Source organism: Morchella importuna, assembly GCF_003444635.1.
Source record: "Morchella importuna strain M04M26 chromosome Unknown Morimp01GS017, whole genome shotgun sequence".
Lineage (NCBI taxonomy): Eukaryota > Fungi > Ascomycota > Pezizomycetes > Pezizales > Morchellaceae > Morchella > Morchella importuna.
Genome location: NW_025763414.1, coordinates 387,166 through 407,424, shown reverse-complemented (window position 1 = coordinate 407,424; position 20,259 = coordinate 387,166). Strand labels below are relative to the sequence as shown.

Here is a 20,259-nt window from a genome sequence, read left to right as displayed (position 1 = left end):
ACCCGGCAACTAGCACTCGTCGCCCCAAGTCAAGCAAGTCCCGCGTCCTGCATAAGATGCGTCGCCGCCGGTAAACACATGGGTAACATGGTTGGTGTGGTCACAAGGTGGGCTCATCCACTGAGCGGCGGTGAGCTCATACATTGATTATATTTTTTTTTCACAGAGCTCCACTTGCTTCGTGATCCACCGAGCTGAAAAGTTTATTTGTTTTCTTCGTAGCTGTTCGATAATTTCCTCCCACCGATGGATCGCATGTGGATACCATGTTCTGATTTCTTGTCGCTTATATTAATTGCATGGGGTCGGTGGCCATGGATGGAGGGGCCGAAAGGAAAATTTTTCAGATTTCTGATATTCCCAATTGCTATTTTCACTTCATTCTGACAAGGTAAGGGTAAAAAATAAAAATTTAAATTCTTTTGAGTACCCGGCCAGTACTGCCAGCCAGGTAGGTAGAAACGGGCGATCAGAGGGAGGCCATAGGTGGCGAAAAAGAAAGCAGTTACTTTGTTAAAAATTCTTTTTTTTCTTTCCTCATTGTTCATTCCTGTCTGAGATCACAAAAGGAGGAGCGAGATCAGACGAAATACATTACTCTTCCCTTCGTTGAACTGCAGCCGCCAGCACCAAGGAAGAGAAGCACATCATAAGTCCTGAGAGGTTAACGTCGACTCATGTATGCCTGTACATACGTACTTTGGCTTACTCTTCTTGCTTTGGCTGGAGGGGAAGAAAAGCCCGGGGAGGCAAGCGCTCCAAGTATGGCTTGCAGGGAAGGTAGGTTGGAGGTTGGCTTGACGAACGAACGAGCGAGTAGGAGTCGGCCTTCAGCCGGCATGGACTTGAGTTTGCAATCGGAACCAACCTTTTCTGTTGCGGCTCTGTGGATACCAAGGAGCTAAAGGTTAGGTTTACAGGGTATTGAATCAACTTCACCTCTCGCACTTTGGCCGTCGGCGCGCTCTACCTAGCTTGTTATTGACTGCATTGGCGCCTTTTTTTGCCTTTACGTTCTCGTGTCTGCTTTGCTCTGATACGCGACAGATCTGTATCTATTCTGTTCTTCGTGATTTTTTTTTTCTTTCGCTGTTGATACATCACACATCACGCTTGACACGAACAGCCCAGCCCTGCGTATACTAGTACACGGCAAATTGACTGACACGAATCGACTATCAGTGACACGACATCTACGCACGATCTCCAATTCCACGAAGCCCTGCAAACGAACGTTAGAATAGTTGTAAAGGAACCCCACGCAAAATGGATCTTCTGTCTGGACTCCGTAAAGGCGATAGCTCCCGCGGTGGGCGCGCTGAGTTCAAATGGGAGGATGTGAAAGAGGATAAGGACCGCGAGAACTATCTCGGGCACTCTTTAATGGCTCGTATGTCTAGAACTTCTAGCTTCCTCCCCACTTTCTTGTTCTCCGGCAGATCCCCCAGCCTCTCCATTATTAGAGTACCACGAGTCTGATTATTAACTGACCCCCACAGCTGTCGGCCGTTGGCAGAAAGGCAGAGATTTGACTTGGTACGCCAAAGCCGACTCCGATAGCACCCTCACGGCCGAACAACAACGCCTCGAAGAGATTCGTCGTATCAAAGAAGCCGAGAACGATGCCCTTTCTGAAGCCCTTGGATTCAAGGTTGTACGGCGGCACACAGATGCCGTCAACCAAGATGATATCAAGCGTGCAATCAAGGAAGCTGGTGCTGGTGGCCAACCAGACAGCGAAGAGGCAAAGGGAGAAGCACAAGGTGTGGGCTTTGGAAGAGGCGGAAAACGAGAAGCTGCACCAGATAAAAAGGAAGATGAGGGGAAATTAGAGGGGTCGTATAGACCGGCAGATGAGAAACGTGAGGGAGGTGGTAGAGGGGATAGGGGAGAGAGAAAAGATCGAGACCGCGATGGTCATCGATCACGACGACATAGGAGTAGGTCCCGGAGCCCGAATAGGAAAAGAGAAAGAGAAAGGCACAGGCACAGACGGGACCGTGAGCGAAGACGTTCGGTAAGTCGACGCAGAGACCGGCAGGATCATGACGACAGGGGAAACGAGAAGGACGGTAGAAGGGATAGAGAAAGGCGGGGTGACAGGGGTAATGACAGGGAACGCGGGGAGCGTGATAGGGCTCGGGATGACAGGGAGGGGGGTGAGAAAAGGAGGAGAAGAAGTAGAAGCCCTGTTCCTGTTCGATAATTTACGGAGGAGCCCTTGAGCATTACATGTAAAGTAGTCAGGTACGACGTGAATAGCTGAGCACGTCTTTATTTTGGCGTTGTAAAGTTGGCCTTAGGCTCTGGAGATCATTACTGCGCTGCATGAATTATCACTTTTTATTTTATTTTTAATCTCATTTTTCAGCAGTGTGGATGTCTTGGATGCAGTGTTTATGCACATCAGCAACTTAGCGATCGTGGTATCGGCCGTTTAGAGAATGTTTACCGGTGGTACTCACACAAACTGACAAGAATCCAACAAGATATATGCGGTTCCGATGGAGACTTTTATTTCAGACCACAGGCTAAATAATAAATCATATCACCGCCGTCTTATATTACCATGATGAGAAGAGGTCTCAGCAGCGTTGCACTAGGATGGGTATGTACTAGTACAGGGAGCTGTCATTGCCGATGGGGCTTCGTTAACCTGGTGTTGTAGTGGAAAATCTTACGAAATAATCCGAAAAACTCGCGCCGGGAGGTATTAACCTGGTTCCTGCGACGAAAATCTTACCAAATAATCCGACGTTGGCGTATCGATACATGAAGCAGCCGCAAGTGCAAGTTCCATGGCCCAACTAATTGCACCCAAGGGAAGATGAAATTCATCTCGCAATCGAAAAACCGCCGGAAAATCGATGAAATTTTTTTTAAATTGGGATCCGTGTGGTACACGAAACGAATACCCATTTAGAAGCATACCACACCTACATACCCCCCATGTCTACATGTATGATGCCCCGGTAGAATATCCCCATACCTCCCCAGAACCAACTAGATGTTAATTACTTCATGTCTAAACGCGTCATGATCTTGTACCGGTAAATTGATCAACGCGGGGTCGAGATTTACATTACATGTATAAGCCCGAACCAGAAGACACCACCCATCTCTATCCTCGCCGGGTATTCAATTCCCCTTGCAGAACTCACCAAACGGGAAAAGAGTATGATTGAAACGAAACGAAACGAAAAGTGATATATGCAAGGCCTATCGCCCCAGAACAAAAATGGCTAACAGTCGAGCTGAGACAATATATTTGCCGCCCCGATCTTTCTAGGAACTCCCAAAACAAAACATCGAGCTCACAAAGCAGTTGTTTACAGCAGTCGCATGCGCAGCAGCTTTGCAAACCTGACACTGAACTGTATTGACATGTAACAGTAGGTACATGTATGTACCTACATTTTTATTATGTAGGTATTTAAATGTACCCTATTTTCTTTTTGAAGCCAACGGGTCAGGATATCAGTTACTACCGCTGTAGCCGCCGAATAATCTCATTTTTGATAGTGACATATTGATTGTAGATGTGTAGACTCTTGAGGTGCTTATCTTTGTCCCGTCCTTGCGGCTTTCCCACACAACACAGAGCCTCGTTATAGAGTGCACTGCCACAATAGAGATAGAGTGTGGCTATCCCTGTAAATCTAAATGCGGCTAACAACACCACACGCGTGCTGGCGCGTTTCCCCAGGGCAACCTCTAGTTGACTCTAATTTCGGCAAACCTTGAATTAATCTCCAGTCCACATCAACTCCTGCTACAATGGCTGGTACACGAAGAACTCGCGGTAGGCCTCCTGCCGATGATGAGCCTCTTGCTATGCTTCCACCGCCGAAAAGGAAGTCTAGGGCTCGTGTTGGGGAAAAGCGTCGTGTGGTTGATCTCATGTCGGATGATGAGGCGTCCCCGACCAAACAAGAGGACCTTGACGTAAATGAAGAAGACTTGGAGAATCTACAGATCGCCAGCTCTTCTAGAGTGAAAGCAGGTGGGTGCTGCGATTGCGCTCTTGCTTGTGAAGTTAAGCTGACGCCTCGGGACCTAGATCCGGGAGCTGTAAAGGTTGAGGCCGATGAAGGCAGTAAAGCGACCGTTGATGCCGATGATCATTTAGATTCGAAAACTCTCCAAAATGATGTTGGTGACTCTATGCATGACGTAAATAACGGAGGTGGGTCAATCGCTGAAGAAGAAGACTCCTCTCGATCCCTTGAACCGCGCAGAGGCCGTGGCAGCCGTGGTCGTAAAATGATCTATGAAGGGTTTTCACGTCGTTTGGCTCCCGAACTAATGGGGTGGGTTTATGCCCAAGGGTTTTCAGGAGAGAGCGCAGCGGAAGTGCCTGTTCCCAAAAGGACAATCGCCAAGAGAGCCACGATCCAAAGTACTGTCCTAAATGATATTATCGATGACGATAGTGATTGGGAAGAGGAGTTTCTCATGACGAACCCTAACAGTATCTATGCTATCAACCTACGTGTATATATGCCTTCACCTCTCATGTATGTTACTGTTCTTCAGGTTACATTGCTAATTTTCATGATAGCAAATTTTCAACTCTGCTGCCTGGGATAAAATATCTGATGAAGATAAAGATTACCTCATGAAGCATCTACCTGAGTGCGATAAAGTATACGAGGCTTCTGAAGATGTCACTGACCCCACTCCACCAAAAGCCCAACTTGTCGATGGCTTCTGGAATAATAGTCAACTCATTTCTCGAATTAATCAAGTCGAATACGATATTTCTGAGGCGAAGTACACTGTGAAAACACAAAAGATCGTCGAGGAAGCACGTAAATTGGCCCAGTCCGCGGAGTTTGACGCATTTAAGGAAAACAAGTTTGAGGCCTTTTGGGGACAAAAACAGCGCGTCGACTACAACGCTGTTGCAGGCGATACAACAAATGTAAAGCTCGAAACGCTCGCTAAACACTCTGCTTTGCGAGTTGGTGATGTTTTTAGCTTGCGTCGGTCGTTTCAGACTGCCACTGAAGGTACAAGCAAAAAGAGCAAAAAGACTGCTTCGATTTTAGTTGAGAAAGACGCAAGGGTATGCTTCTTATTTCTTGTGTTACGTGTTAGTATATATTAATATCCTTGCTAATATCAATATAGCTTATAGCAATCGACCCTGAAGATTTCTCCCTCACATTCTCCTATCCACCTGGAAGACTACAGGTTTCTGTTGATGGGAAGCCCGATAAAATTGTATCTGGCGTTCTCTCAATAACTGCGCTCGAAACCCTTCTATGTAGAGAAGATGGCCGCCCCCCGGCTAAGCTCCCGAATGGAAACGCCTTCAAGACATTCCGCATCAAGCGCAACGAGCAGGATATCGGCTCATTGTTTGATGTCCGGATGGAGTTCCATTCCAAGTATCTTAGTCCCTAGGCCTAGTGTCAACGAATACTATGGGTGGAGGGAATTCAAATTAAGCTTAAAGGGAGTTGTCTGATTTCTTCCTGTTTCTGTCAGTTCTTTCCATGTTTGGGTGTGTTTAGGCGTTTCATAACGATCGAGATCTTCGTGTTAGTTTAGTTACAAACAGCAAAATTTGGGCATGTTTCTTTGTCTTTGTACAGATTTTTGTCTACATACCCCGTGGTGGGAGATTAGCCCAGTTTAGCGATCTCAGTATTGAGCAGAATCTTTCCCCTCCGATAGCGCAACTATTGTCGGGTTACAAAAATAACTACGCACCAACGACAACCAACAACCACCAAAGTAAGTGTATTTCGACAACCACAACAGATATGAAAAAGACGATTCTATATCCATGAATCTAGAGTTAGGGAACTATATGTAGTACTCTTGTCCATGGCTGAATGAAACGGATTGAGAACCGTGTCTGGTTGCTATGCGAGGGTGCATAGTTATTTTTGTAACCGGCAATACCTCTATCAATACCCGTGAGTTATGCTCTTAATTCCACCGGCTGCTTATGAGTGCCATGCTTCACGGGCTCATTAATTATGTCGGTTGTGGGCTTATCCAACAGGTCTACGAGTGATAATAGGTGACGGGAGTAACAATCTATGATTACAACTTGGAGCATTTATTTTTGATCATCAACTAGCTAGGGTAATAAGGTATTTTTTTTAAGGAAATGTACCGAAATTCTAAGAGACGCCATTCGAAAAAGGAAAGCATACTTCACTAAGTTAAATAAACGTGAATATGGGAAACAAGACCAAATTATAGCCGAATCGACGACAATCTCCTTTGAAGAGAGAAAAAAGGTTAAGGAAATATTGTCTCTTTAGGGGTTGCCGATGTTCTGATCCTGTATCTTCTGCCACTGCTCCAGCTGAACGTAGGATAAAGCTTCTGGATCCGTAGGTAGTGCTCCAAGATCAACCATTTGTCCTAGATTACCGATATCATGTTGCTGATTTGGTCCTTGCTGATAATATGTCTCTACACCTTCCATAACCTCGTATTCACTCTCTATATGTTGTTCTTGTTGTGGCTGTGGTTGATTATTATGGTGGTGATGGTGGCGATGGTCTGAAACTGCTAAAGACCTGAAACGGTCATTCGTGGGAGTAGTGGGGCTTGCTGGCGAGGGCATAGAAGCAAAGCTAGAGCTCCTAACCCTACCTATATTCACTGATGGGGGTGGAGGACAACCACCGCTGTTGAAATAATGCCAAACTGCCTCAACCCAGCCTGCCCGTACAGCTGGGTCATTGAGATTGGTCTTATCGAGAAGGACAGGATCAAAGAGGGATGAAACTGATGATGAGGATCCATATGGGAAGGATTGTTGAGGGGAAGGTAACCGTGGGCGCGAGGAGGATGATCTCCCTAACTTTGAAGAGTTTTTGGAAGCAGTGGATCCAGTGCTGTGAGGAGTTGGGTTTCGTTCAGAAGGGGCGCGGTGAACATGGCTTCCAGACGCTGAAGAGCTCGGAAGGGAGCTGAGGTTCTCGCCTGTGATAAGAGTAGTTGTTTGCATAGATTCAGAGCTATATGGTTTTAGTGTAAGCATGTCTCTTCCCTGGTTCTTAGACATATGTGCGATCGAGTGGTAGTTATCACCTTTGCAGAGCTGTCTGTAACTGATAAGCTAAACCATCGGCTTCCTCGTCCTCAGAGAAATCCTCGTAATTCCATTCACGCAACTTTGCGCGGATCTTTGCCTTGTATTCCCTCTTGAGGACAGATCACGATTAGGAGGAGACCCTCGAATTGAGAATATCAATCAATACCTTGTTTTCTGACTCGGTCAAGCACAAGTGTTCGAAAGATGTCGCGATGATATGTAGATTGTCCTTGTTGAAACCAACGAAATTCTGACTGGCTGTGTGCCTTTTGAGGGATATATCAGCTTTATTGACTCAGGATAAGAGTTTGATATGAGGTCAGGAGATCAAGACCTAGGAAACCCACAAATGTATTCTCCAGTGAAGGGGATAGTAGAGTTATCTCGACATTGAACATGGGTTGTGGGGGGGGGGGGGAGTGGGGGAGTTGGGACTACTCCGATATAAACCTGCTTCTTGAGATTTCGAAGCAGAATGGAAAAAGAAAAAAAAGGAAAGTGAAGATATCAAGATGTGCATAGGTTCAAGCATAGGCATGAGACATCGCCAGGAGAGTTTTGCTTACAAGTGCCGGCGATATTTTAGCTGGTCTTCAATCGAGATATCCGCCTTAACGAAATGCTGCAGCAGCGAGTTGCCGCGCTCTCTTCCTGCTGCCTTCTTAGGCTTCGGGAGAGCAGGCCGGGCACCGGACGGCATTTCAGCCGACGTACTAGAAGAGCCCAGCTGCTGCTGCTGCTGTAACTGATTGAAGTCGCTATTCATATTTTTGAAATTTAGATTCGAATTTCTTACTTAAATGGAAGACGTGGGATATACTAGTACTGCTTGCTATGTATGCAATCAATATCTAAAGAGATTCAGTACTTTTATGATCTCTTTCTTTTCTTTCTTTCTATAAATGGTGTCGCGTGCCAGCCTAATTCACACTCCGACTCAGCCTGCTATTGAATATGTACTACCAGGGAAAGCTTTTCTCGAACGGTACCTTAAGCCCTGGGATCTGGCTTCAGAAGTGCTCTATCCCTCACCCCCCCTGCCTGTTGCTTGCTTCCCTCGATTTACACGTTTTCTCCGAATCTGAAGACTTTATTCAAGCCCGGCGCGGCGCGCGGTGAAGGTTCTTATCTATCGACTTCGATCGATCAAAACGCGCCAGCAAAGCGTAGCACGTCAAGTTTCAAAAGGATCTCTGACGTCGACTAGGTTGGTTGGCGAAGGCTTATCTCGCAGAAACTGTCGCTGGGCCGGCGTAGACCCTCACTGCACGTTGAGTGGAGGACACATCCCGGCTCATCCCCGCAGTTGAGCCTCGCTCGCGAGGTTAAACGGACCTGACAAATCCCGCCTAGGCCTCACAGCCGAACTTATGCATACCAAAGCCACAATTGAATCGAGACTCTTATCACGACTTCTGAAATTGCCAGCTAGCTTGTTATCCTCAAGCTACATATCCTCCAGAGGAGTTATCTAAGATATCTAGGGGCTAGTTATCGATATCTCGAACACAATCCGGAATAACCCATACTGTATCATGTGGAGCCTGCTAGGTATAAAGAAGGAGTTGTTTGCACCGGATGGAATAGCTCTCAAGTCAGAATAATCCGGATATCCCAAGTTGAATCAGCAATTCAAAATACCGTGAAGTTTCTCCGGGCGAGAATCTCATGGCGCGAAAGAGCAACCGTAAAAACTCCATTTCGGGACTTAGTTTTCCGGCTTCATCGGTGGCTAAGCCTGGCACCAAGGCAATCTCACAAGCTCTCAAGTTGAGACGCTATATTGATATACAACTTAAAGATGTTCTAGAGGAGTCCGCTCGAGGAAATTGGACAGAGGAGGATGAAAGGTTGTGGCAGGCCACAAAACCATATCAATGCGATGAGTGCAAAGAGAGATCTAGCACAAGAGTAAGTTGATCAACTCTTCCTTGATATCTATTGGTGGGTCTGTACTAAATTTTATATCATATTGTAGTACAACAATAATCGCCACAAGTTGAATAGTATGTCTCGAATAGGATGTATTATATAAATAGCATAGTACTGAAACGTCCCACTGTAGAGCATTCCATCAAGAAGATCACACGGTGTCCATTTCCAGGATGTAAACTGGCCTTTTCCCGAGGGTAAATTCTTTCTTGGATGCTGCCTTCCCCTTTTCGTTTTGTTCTTGCAAAGGCTGATTGTTTTCCCTTTCTTTCTTTTCAGTGATAACTTGGTCAAGCACCAAAAAAAGCACCATCCTGAGATGGAACAGCCAGATGAAGATCGTAACAGCTCACCAAGTACAGAAATGGAGGAAATGATTGCTCGCTTTCAACTCGTTCTTCCAACTGCTCCTGACGTTTGTCTACTTGTCCACTTCCTGATTGGTTCGGGTTCGAGAGATAACTACCAACCATCATGAGGCTGACAAATTCTGGCTAAATAGCTTCCCGCAAAATCAGTACCTGAACTTAGGCCTTATTATATACCAGATAAATTGCCATTGTAACTTATCCGTGCCATGATTAAGTGTTCACTTACTAATAAATACCCCTGCCGGATCTCTTAGTTTACCTCCGCAGTTACTATCCCATTACTCGGACTATTACTTTTCTTCGAAGGCTTTTCATCCATATTTCCCTTTACTTCATAAGGCGACCTTCAAACCTAGCTCAGTCCTAGCAAGCTTCCTCAGAGCGGTTTGTGCTCTAGGAGGCCAATATGATCCTACCAACAAGACATTAAGTCCACAACTCTGGGAGAGTGGGGTTAAGTAAATTTACCAAAATGTTGAACGTTTCTTTTGTGTGATTATACTAACTAGTATGGCACGTAGGGTTATGGAAAGATGGATTGAAAGAGGACCTGGGGACACTGACGAAGTCGACCTTGAAAGACCAAAGCGGAACTCGATAGGCGAAGAAGGGATCTACAGGATGAAAGTACGAAGAGATAGCAGTTATGCAATCCCTGAGGGAATGGTTAAACCCTGTGAAACAATCAGCGATGATGAGCCCACAGATCCAGCCAAACTGGTTTTGAAGAAACACGCGGAGCGTAAAGAACGTGAAGAAAGACTCTGTGTCTTACAAGGACTCTTGTTGTTTTCGATCTATGCTCTTTTCTCGGGCGAGAAAGAAAAACATAAGAAAGGAAGAAATCTACTTGCCCGATGTGTTGAGGTATATCAAATTGTTACACTTCTAGGCACTCATAACTTATCACTCGCATCACATGACCAATACCTCCGGACTTAGATTAACACCTTAATTTTTAGATCGCAAGGGAATATAGATATTTCTATGAGGTTGAAAAACCCATTCCTACGGGATCCTCCGTACAGCACCAATGGGAACTTTTTGTTTACAGAGAGTCCCGAAAGAGGTAATTACATATAATATTTTCGACTCTGCAAATATTTACTAAAACGGTATTAGGGTTGCGTTTACGCTGTTTCTAGTTGATTGCTACATGGCTCTCCTTTTTGATACCCCTCGCCTTCTTCGTTCAATGGAGCTTCGAAACCTCCCATTGCCGTGTGATGCTCAACTCTTTGAGGCACCAACTTGCCAGGCCTGGAACCATCTGTGGCAAACAAGCCAACTCCACGGCTCCGTAAATGTTTCACCACCTCTATTTGGGAAGACACTCCGTATCCTACTCAAGGGTCGTGGTCATAGCGAACTTCTACAGGCTGGGGGTCTGGGAAGTAACTTCTCGGCATTAATATTGGCTGCAGCCATCCAGATGGAGATTCTTGATATTACGAGTAGGTTACCAGAAGAGGATTTTGATGTCGGCGCTGAAGAACCGGCCAATTTGAGCCAAGCCGATTACGAGAATGGAAGACTACCTGAAATCTTTCCTGAAGAAAGCCGCGTCGAGCTACAAAGGTTGCGGCATGCCCTAAACACCGTTGGGCAGGTTTCTGGAATTGCAAATATGTTCGTTTTCGATTCCGGGCATGGGATTACGGCACATGAAACACCTAGTGCATTTGCGTTGAGTCCGGACGCTGATAAGGAACTACAATCGTCTAGGAGGCTCAAGGGTTGCGAGAGAGCGTTCTACATATCGATGCAATTGGCTTTGATCCAGATCATCCTTCCGGATCGTGTGACAATCTATCAGAAAGATGTTCCGATGGACATGGACACGGCTTTATCGAACATCGTGGACGCAGCAAAGGAGCGATGCTATTCAGTCACAGCCAACGCTTCAACACATACATCCTTCACCCGGGTTTTGGAAGAGACCGATTTACTGCCACATTTACTCGGACTTATAAGATTTTTAGGAGCATATCAAGATAGTGCTAGAAGTACAGAGTTTCCCGTGGTCACCGTGATGATTTTTAAAGCACTGATGGTGGTATGGGAGGTTCTTGTACGAATCGGGGAGGGAAGCAGCGGGTCTGTCGGGTACAACATGATGGAAAATGTGGCTATGTATAACTGGGCGTATGACCCACCGCAAACGAACGAGACTTGGATGTTGATGGTCGACGATGTCAATTGGGATGATCTCCTTGGGAGCGGCCATCAAGAGCCCCCGAGATCATTACCACCTGTGGAGAACTTTCGACACGAGCTCCTGGGGCTTCTTATGCGCTGGGAGTTGAGAAATGAAGAGTCAGAGGGGTTAGAGAGCTTGGAGTGGAGGTTTCTTAGGTGGATGAGGAGTCTTTTCACGGATATGGAGCATTGGGGTGTTGGACAGGCAGTTGTTAATGCCCTAGATGGACTTTTTGAGGATCAGGATGATGAATCAGAAACGTGCGAGGATGAATAGAGGAAAATTTAGGGCGTTTTGCTTTGATCAAGCTGGTCTTGATTTTGGTTTTTCTTTAAATGTTTAAATCACTTGTGTTTCTCATTTTTCTCTTTCCATTTTTGGCCCGGGTGGGTATCCGGTGTGTTTAGGTTTTGGGGATCTTCATGAAATTGTTAGAATCTATATCTATAGGAGTTGTGCTTCAAATTATTGTCTTGGGTGTTGCAGTTTTATCCCTCTCATAGAAGGTGATGGCTGGAACATGTCATAAACTAAAAAATGAAGAGCATTTTGATTTGCCACTGTTATCTGACGACCTTTTCTAGCACACGTGGTTCTAGTCGGTCCTGCGAATTAAAAAGAGTTAATTTATGCGCGAAGGACTGAGATATGGATTATGGAAAGTGGTACGAAGCCTTCCAATTTTCTGCTTAGGTATGACGAGTAAATTAAGTGTTGAACCCATCTACTAGCTGCGGGGCATAATACCCAGAATACTCAAGTCTAACTGGAGGAGTGCCTTAGTACATTATCTATAGAGTGGGGGTACATATAGATAGAACCCCCATATTATTATTAATAAAGTAACATAAGAATACTAGCTACATGTAATCATTCGAATCTGCAACCTGCCGCCCAGCTTGAAATCCCACCAGCATATGTAGCATGAGTTAGAGTAGAGTACCGGGTGTTGAGGGTAAGTGATTAGAATCTAATAAGTGAATGCTGCGGTGAATACGTGTATTTTTCTTATCAGATTCTGATCACTTTTCGCTATACCCTAGTACATACCTTCCGCGGAAGCTCTAGAGTACGGTACATTCCAGGGAGTGTTTTAAGAATATATTTATAGGCCGAGAGGAGATCTCGGGTTTCTCTCTCGATCGCGTGGCGGGAGCGTCTGGATCTATGGAGTCAAGTGATTTGATTGGCTACAATATCACAACCGAAAACTTTATGCAGATGTATACTTATGTACATCAGGATTATATATGACTACATACAGGTTTGAGTTTAGATTCAACACGGTTAATAGCATTATAACCCTGCACGAGCCAGAAGCTGTATTTTAACATTACTATAGGACTGTATTCGAGTGATGCCCCATGATTGTACAGCCACTCTGCAAAAGTGTTCGTGATTCCGATTTCAGAGTGAGACATTTCTCCATATGTAACTGCGGCGGACCATCAAGAACACCCCAAGAGAAGACTTTCCCAGTGACCAATGGCACCCAAATTAATGAAGAATAAGATCAATGACCTATCTTCTTTTTATATATAGTCACGAACTATATTATATATTTTTCCTTGTTTTAAATCTCAACTTTAATAACATCAGTATTACGGGTGCGCCATACTGCGCACTGACATTAAAACTGTATCACGAACACTTTTGACGAGTGGCTGTATATAGCTTTTTTTTTTTTGTTTAATTCATTGATTGCATGCAAATTGTATATAGCATGTACGTACGACTTATCATCCGCATCTTGTCTATGCTCTTTTGTGCCAGAGAACCCCAATACTCTCGAGCTAACTATAGTGATGGGCACGAGACCTAGTCTTGTCTTGTCTTGTCAACCCTCAGGTCTCGTCTTGTCTTGCTGAAAGTCTCGAGACAACTTGTCTCGTGCCCATCACTAGCTAACTATTAATAGCCAATCCTCTTGCTATGTATGTACGTGAATGGACATATCTTCGTCCAAGACAGGCGCGGCGGTACTCCTTCAAACCACGTCAAGGCTCAATTGAAGAGAGAGATCACAATAATTGGTGCATGTATATAGTATATATGCCTATCGTGTAAACTAATGTTCTCAATTGGCCGATACATCATTTAGTAAGTACCTAGCAGAACCCACCCCTGCATGTCAGCATGTGGCTCGCCTTTATATGGTATCACTCGATGCCGAGACTTTTAGCCTCAACAGGGCTATCGGCTTTGTCTGGAAGGTAGTGCTGGCGCGTAGCTGGAATAAGTAAAAAAATAAATGGTTCAAGTAGAAGGTCACGACAACTGAAACGCAAATGAGGCTTTTGTGTTGTTTTCGAAAGCCATAAGTGCTAGGCCCGTATAAAAACGTCACGATTAGATCTAGTAGGTTACACTTCCTAAACTATATTTTCTAGAGCTAATTTTTCATTTCTTAATTTTTCATCTCTTAATTTTCATTCTATCACATGGTGTGCATACAATACATGTAATCATGTTTCTCAATGCCCTGCCAAGATTGATCAATTACAACGTTCAGGTTGATCAAAGCTGCTCATATATACTGAGAGTGTTCAGAAATTGCTCGTACGTTCAATAAAGTTTATAAGAGAGAATTGGAATTTCAGGAGTAGAAACCCATTACACAATCGAGGGAAAGGAAATATTGGTATGAAGGATTTAATCAAAAACCCTCGAGACAAGACATCGAACAGATAGCCCAAGGAAAAGAATATAGAGGTACTAGTGTAAGGAAATCTCAATTCACTTAGAGAGACATATTTGAATTTGCCGTTACCACTCAGAATCGTTGATGTCTCGGTTCAAGGAGATTAACCTCTGAACCACTCCTATGGTATCGGTGATCTGACGATATAAGCCGACCGGTAGAACAGCTGCAGTAATGTGATCGTTTTCGGTGACAATAATGGTTTGATAGGCCTTCGGATCCAAAATGAGATGTACTGCGAGACTGTTTTATGCCCTGTCTGCCGTTATGTGCGTAACTAACTGACTTTTGACCTTCGAAACGCCCCGGCCCTTTTTGACATAATGCTTTGAATTACCCAGACTACCGAACATATTGCCCGAGTTTTGTGGTAGCTTCGCTGTTACAACTGAATCCAACATCTCCACTATACCCTCCTTTGCATTTACAATCTTCCTTCCCACAGCATCCAGAAACAGCCCCGTCTTCTCCTGGTCCTTGCAGCTTGGGCGCGGTTCCGATGGGTTTGTATTGCACGCGATCAATCGAGAGTTGATGTCTTGGAAAGCCCTTGTTGCTAGCTCGAGTTCTTTCGACGCGGTGCGACGGTCATGGTCATCGTGCGCCAATGTGCGAATCATGGAGAGTCTGAAAACGTTATTGTTGAGAGAAGACCATGATTTGATAAAATAGTCGTAGACTTGTTCTCGATCAGGGTAATAGTCATAAAGCGGTTTATGGAAGCGGCTATGAAGTGTGGATCCAATAGGAGCCGCTAGTAAAGGTGTTAGAAGTCTGGTAACACCTAGAAGGATTTCTGCGCCGGTCATTTTTTTATATTGTTTCTGTGGCATTTGAATAATGTGTCTTAGTCTCTTGGTTTCTGGATCGGAGCTTGGATGATTATGATGAGGGGTAGTTTATGAGTAAAAATCATTAAGTTAAATAATTCTTGAATCACGAGTGATAGTGAGAGAATTATATATAACCAAGCAGTCAAAGAGGTCGAATTTCGGAGTATATGTAGATATATGTTCCCTGAAGACTTCGGGCATATATATATTAGAAACAGGCACGTATAGTACTCGATAGCTATCTCTATACTTAGCTATAATACGCGCCTAAAGTCCTCTTATGTGTATAGTGATACAAGACCTAGGGATAAATGTAGTAACTCCGTTTTACAGCTACAAGATAACAATGCTGATCCAATTGCCCTTGTGTAGTCACTTTATCTTGTAAGATAAAGCATCTATCCTCATAGATGTACGTATCGGTAAAAGTACATACCCAAAAATAAATTATAAATAATCTACAAATCAAGGCATTAATTGGTATGTATATGTGTGCACATAGATTATCCACATAAGTATATGTGGGTGCATCCTTATTGGAAGGTTCCGCCCCGCATTCCAAAATTTGCAGATTAGAAGTAGGTACAGTCGCACCTCGCTATGCCGGATGGCCAAGATTCACCAAATCTTGTACGGGATAGCAAATATTCCCAAGAAATCTGGGATAGTAAATTGATTTTATGGTAGAAAAATTTAATTCTCAAGGAATTTTATACGGGACAGCAAGGGATCCGGCATATTGAGTTCCGCCCATAGCGAGATGCAACTGTATATGTGCTTGTGAGTATAGAAGTACTCACAGATCCCCGAGACACAAAAACAAGGCGAGGGGTCTGTTCCTGTGTAACATATGTTGACATGACTTAGAAACATTTTCTGCCTCCCCTGGCTCAGGTAGAATGACGTGCTTGTTAATTCATCATGTGTGTTGTAACACGAGTGATTCCGGTTTTGTTGTCACGTGATAGATCAGGACAGCCAGAAACTCTTTGCTTCAAATATAGCAGCATATTGTACTCTACTTACCTCGCACATGCAGGTATTCGCATGGATCAAACTACTGCAACATTGCCCTACCCAAAAGCAATCATTGCAGTGGTGTACTTTTTAGTTTACAAGCACATACACCCTCTACATATGTATTATATACTGTAATTATTGAATTTAATGGTGTGACGCTGTGACTGCAATCTAGACGCCGTCCATCATGCTTACCGACCCGTGCTTGTGGACATTGGTGGACATTTACCGCCTTAAAGGGTACGCACATATGCGCACATAGGCGGCCCACTTGGAACGTCTTATGACGGCCTTGTAAGTCATGTATTATTTTAGAACGTTCCCACAATGAAACACAACATCCGCATCACAACCCCTCACTCGATCGCAGAACTGCCCCCCCGAGAAAAGCAAAGAAAATGAAATTCCAGTAACACGCTAAAAACGGCCTCCCATAGGAAACCGACATATTATAAAGAGTGTCATTGATATTAATCGTAGTTCATCCTAGGAGGGTAATCCGATCCGCCACGAGAATATCCATAATCACTCCTACCGCCATTCCAGTACTGTCTACCACGCCATGAACTAGATCTGAACGATTCGTGTCTGCCACGGAAGCTCCCTCGATACCCTGGAATAAAATTTTTGCCTTGGTAGCCTCTCCCACCGCTACTACCCCCGCGGTGCAATGGGTTAGCCCCCGCTTGGCTACTATGCCTCGGAGGACTTGGGGTAGCCGGGCTGTGGCCATCTTTTTTGGGGCGCTTCGGTGATACATTTTCCTCTTCATTGGTACTAGGATTGCTACATGTACGCTTTGAAGTTACTGGCGTTGGTGGGGCCGAACTAGAGCGGGTATGTCCTTCTCTATCAGGAGTTGAGGTTGAAGTGGAAGCATCTGCCGCAGAAGACGTTCCGCGCTCACGAGCAGAGAGTGTGCTATCACGAAAACTATTCTTTGAATGTTGGCGACTCGAAGCACCACTCTCATGCGCGTAGTGAGCTGTTGGTATTGACGTTGTCGGTGATACTTGCGAGCACGTGCTATCACGGCCATAGCGCCTGATGGTAGAGACAAATGCCCCTTTCCTAGGAGTTTGGGGTTGAGTTCCTGGAGAGGAGGTTAATGCGGTACTTAAAATCGCGATCCCCGGTTCTCCCGAAGTACGGAGAAGATCTGAGTAGATCCCCAGCACGGACTGTACAGACTTGACAACTGTAGTCAATGCATCCATTGAAATCATTGTCTTATCAATGGTATCTGTAAGATGTGATGAAGCCGATTTCAAGGCTGTCATTAGCGTCCGATCTGCATTCGCGCCGGCTTCAGAATCGTTGCCGAATAACTCTAATTTGAGGGCGCGGTAATTTCCAGTCAACCACTTTAGGGACCCCTTCGCAATGCTCCCAGGGGCAAAAATGGCTGGTATAAATTGTGAGGAGTAGTGTTTCATCAGGTGCTTCGCGGCAATGTGGATGGCTTCGTGTTTTTCGCCACGTAGGTCAAGGTCCTCGGCGATGGAGTATATTATGGCCTCGAAATCTTTGTCATTGGTTCGGGCGACGAATACGCCAATGTTGGTCATTACCAGTCCACTAACCTGGATTATGGACGCTACCAGTCAATCTCGATGATTCTTTTTGATACTTGTGCGTTGAGACTTATTATTACCTCAGGTGGTGCATCGAATAGAATATCGGTCAGGATGCTTGCAGCTTGTGGATTCCCCAGTTCGTTAAAGTATTGGAATACTATCTCTAGAAAGGTTTTTGCGTCTATTTTGTGCTTTCCACGGGAAACAAACAAACATATGCGCGTCAGTGCATCGCCACGCTGGGTATTAATGGTCTTCGGTTAGCCCTGTTGATCTTTTTGTTGATATGACATAATGGTATCCTCCTCCATGTTTAAGGTTTTCTTTCTTTACTCTTTTGGTTTCAAAACCTAGGTACCATTCCGTCCAAAATATCTGTTTGGGAGTTTCCTATTCACCTCTGATAATGGGAGACTTGTATCCCGTGTCTTTTCATAGTCTTCATTCTCGTCTATGTCCTTTTCGAACCCGTTATCGAGAGGGGGAGCTGGCGAAGAGTAGTAGATGACTTCTTCATCTTCCATCGTGGGTCTGCTTTCTTGGTGTTGCATATTACCAATTTTAGAAATATGTATCAATATGTGAGATCTAAAGTCCTGTTTTGAAAATAAGAATAATTCTGACCACCAGTAGATTTTACGTTCAATAAGGACCTATTGATCTCTATTTGAAGACCTAAATTGGGCCAGCATACATCAACATTGGTCCAGAGAAAGTGTATATTTTCTTTGTCGATACTCTCTGTTGTAAAGGATGGTTGCTTTTGGCTTTTTTTTTGTAGGCTTTGTGGCAATCAGTGCCTTGTTCTTTGTTCCAACCTGGGAACTCCTCAAAGGGAAGAGAAGGAATGCAAAAGCGACCCTTGGCCCAATTCCAGGCCCAACTGAGGCCGGATAAAGCACTAGCCCCAAGCCAGACCCCCACCAATCCCCTGGGCTATCAGTACCACAATAACTATAAACTTTCGAATCATATATACATATATGTATACGTATCCACACACGGGCCGCGGCCTCATCAACCATCATGTGTATTGAAGTGGGTTGCATCTGTGCTTCTGAGAGTTTATCGTAAATATGAAAGTAGTAGTGATAAACCGTTGTAAAGAAATGCTGCCCGTATCTGGCGCACGAGATATCGTGCAAGGGCGTACACGTATGCCCTGGAGTTAAGTGGTCTCCAGGCATTGCTTAGTCATTTATTTTAGTCATCATCGTGCTCGCTCAGCTCAATAATTCATAGAGATCTTCCATCCTCCGCGATCCGTCCTTATCAGTCATTGACCTTAATGAGTTTTGTCAATATTTGATTGTCTAATATCGACTATGTACTAGCTTCATTGTAATTCACGAATCTGCATACGAAATTGACTGCAAAGGCAAAATTGAGAACCTAGACCGGCGAAGCAGCAAAGCTGCAAGTCGAGAAAGGAGCGCTAATTACAGAGCACAGTCGACTCTCGTTATAAGGGTCCCTCTATAAGAATACTCGCCTTATAAGGAGTCCGGTCCGCAGGCTACTTTTTTTAGTATGTAGTGTTAAGGGTAAATGCTCATATTTTCGCTATAAGAATACCCTTAGTAATTTTTTGGTGAAAATTGGGGCCCTTCGCCCTCAAAAAGTGAAAAATGTTCTACTAACCAGCTTGAAAACTACACTACCCAAAACTAAAAAGCTCCATCACCAAAGAGTGATGGTTTAGCCGCCAAAAGTGAGCTTCCGCGAACTTCACATTGTACTAAATTCAGTGTTGAGCGAACCTTTCACCCCCAAAAGTGAACTTCCTACCTGCCAAACCTAACCCTGAAATATTTATAAGGGTAACTGTACCCTTATAGGGAGAGTCGACTGTAAGTATTATTTTACTACTCTACTAGTCTAGAGTTGGCTGTATGCTTCAGGGCGCGGGCGTTGCTAAGCGTAGCGCACTGCAGCTCCAGTACGTACATGTAGCATGGCGTTTAATCCTTTGTCAGCGAGCTGGCTCCAGTGGACAGTTGACTTTAGCCCTAACCCTGCGACACCACCAAAGATGTATGCCCCGAACCTATCCCTTCGTTCGTCAGAGAAAAATCGGAGACATATTAGGCCCGCGACGGCGTGGTGATATTCAAAAACTCTAGCTACCTACAGGCTGTGGAGACACCTGAAAAAGGTATAGGAGGGGTCACAGAAGGACTTTACAGCAAAAGGCTCACGGAATGAGGGTTAGGTTTATTACCAAGTAAAAGCTGCCCTTAGCGCCTGGTCGTGAAAACACACGAAGGGATGTGTACGTGGACGGCCTTAGTCTCGCACAGGATGATCCAGTTATTGATCGATTAGAGAAGAGACACCTCGGCATCTGAGCTTATCGAGACTTAAAGGCGCAATTAACCTCTAGCTCTAGAGGAGTGATGATTTTCGAATCATGACCCGATTTTTCTAAGCGCAACGTTTATTTACGAGCGCGGTAGGCGCTTAGACCATGTACTCGTCATCAGTTGCCAAGAAAAGCGCGGTGAAACCGTCAGGGGTCCTGCAGTAAATACTGCTGACTTTGCTAGTGAGCTTCACGAAACG

At 44.7% G+C, this 20,259-nt stretch overlaps 6 protein-coding genes across 6 annotated transcripts; 3 read left to right on the top strand and 3 right to left on the bottom strand.

The window, feature by feature from the left end:
* Positions 1-1,266: 1,266 nt before the first annotated feature.
* LAJ45_06005 (uncharacterized protein) lies at positions 1,267-2,206 on the top strand (the record flags this gene model as incomplete). The annotated part of the gene is made up of 2 exons (XM_046115573.1): positions 1,267-1,390; positions 1,500-2,206. The coding sequence occupies 2 exons, from the start codon at positions 1,267-1,269 to the stop codon at positions 2,204-2,206; spliced, it is 831 nt and encodes a 276-aa protein (XP_045971157.1).
* A 1,571-nt stretch (positions 2,207-3,777) lies between these two features.
* On the top strand, positions 3,778-5,409 carry LAJ45_06004 (uncharacterized protein; the record flags this gene model as incomplete). Its single annotated transcript, XM_046115572.1, has 5 exons — positions 3,778-4,003; positions 4,061-4,186; positions 4,337-4,494; positions 4,562-5,068; positions 5,134-5,409. The coding sequence occupies 5 exons, from the start codon at positions 3,778-3,780 to the stop codon at positions 5,407-5,409; spliced, it is 1,293 nt and encodes a 430-aa protein (XP_045971156.1).
* An 868-nt stretch (positions 5,410-6,277) lies between these two features.
* Positions 6,278-8,361, bottom strand: LAJ45_06003 (uncharacterized protein; the record flags this gene model as incomplete). Its single annotated transcript, XM_046115571.1, has 8 exons — positions 6,278-6,986; positions 7,060-7,172; positions 7,230-7,329; positions 7,630-7,821; positions 7,884-7,888; positions 7,932-7,983; positions 8,053-8,060; positions 8,329-8,361. 8 exons carry the CDS (start codon positions 8,359-8,361, stop codon positions 6,278-6,280), a joined length of 1,212 nt encoding a protein of 403 aa, XP_045971155.1.
* Positions 8,362-8,731: 370 nt separating this feature from the next.
* On the top strand, positions 8,732-11,842 carry LAJ45_06002 (uncharacterized protein; the record flags this gene model as incomplete). Its single annotated transcript, XM_046115570.1, has 10 exons — positions 8,732-8,974; positions 9,042-9,069; positions 9,129-9,192; positions 9,275-9,410; positions 9,498-9,556; positions 9,621-9,824; positions 9,888-10,233; positions 10,329-10,435; positions 10,489-10,995; positions 11,092-11,842. The coding sequence occupies 10 exons, from the start codon at positions 8,732-8,734 to the stop codon at positions 11,840-11,842; spliced, it is 2,445 nt and encodes an 814-aa protein (XP_045971154.1).
* A 2,673-nt stretch (positions 11,843-14,515) lies between these two features.
* On the bottom strand, positions 14,516-15,076 carry LAJ45_06001 (uncharacterized protein; the record flags this gene model as incomplete). Its single annotated transcript, XM_046115569.1, has 1 exon — positions 14,516-15,076. The coding sequence occupies one exon, from the start codon at positions 15,074-15,076 to the stop codon at positions 14,516-14,518; it is 561 nt and encodes a 186-aa protein (XP_045971153.1).
* Positions 15,077-16,590: 1,514 nt separating this feature from the next.
* Positions 16,591-18,399, bottom strand: LAJ45_06000 (uncharacterized protein; the record flags this gene model as incomplete). The annotated part of the gene is made up of 4 exons (XM_046115568.1): positions 16,591-17,703; positions 17,775-17,936; positions 18,096-18,228; positions 18,392-18,399. The coding sequence occupies 4 exons, from the start codon at positions 18,397-18,399 to the stop codon at positions 16,591-16,593; spliced, it is 1,416 nt and encodes a 471-aa protein (XP_045971152.1).
* Positions 18,400-20,259: the final 1,860 nt, after the last annotated feature.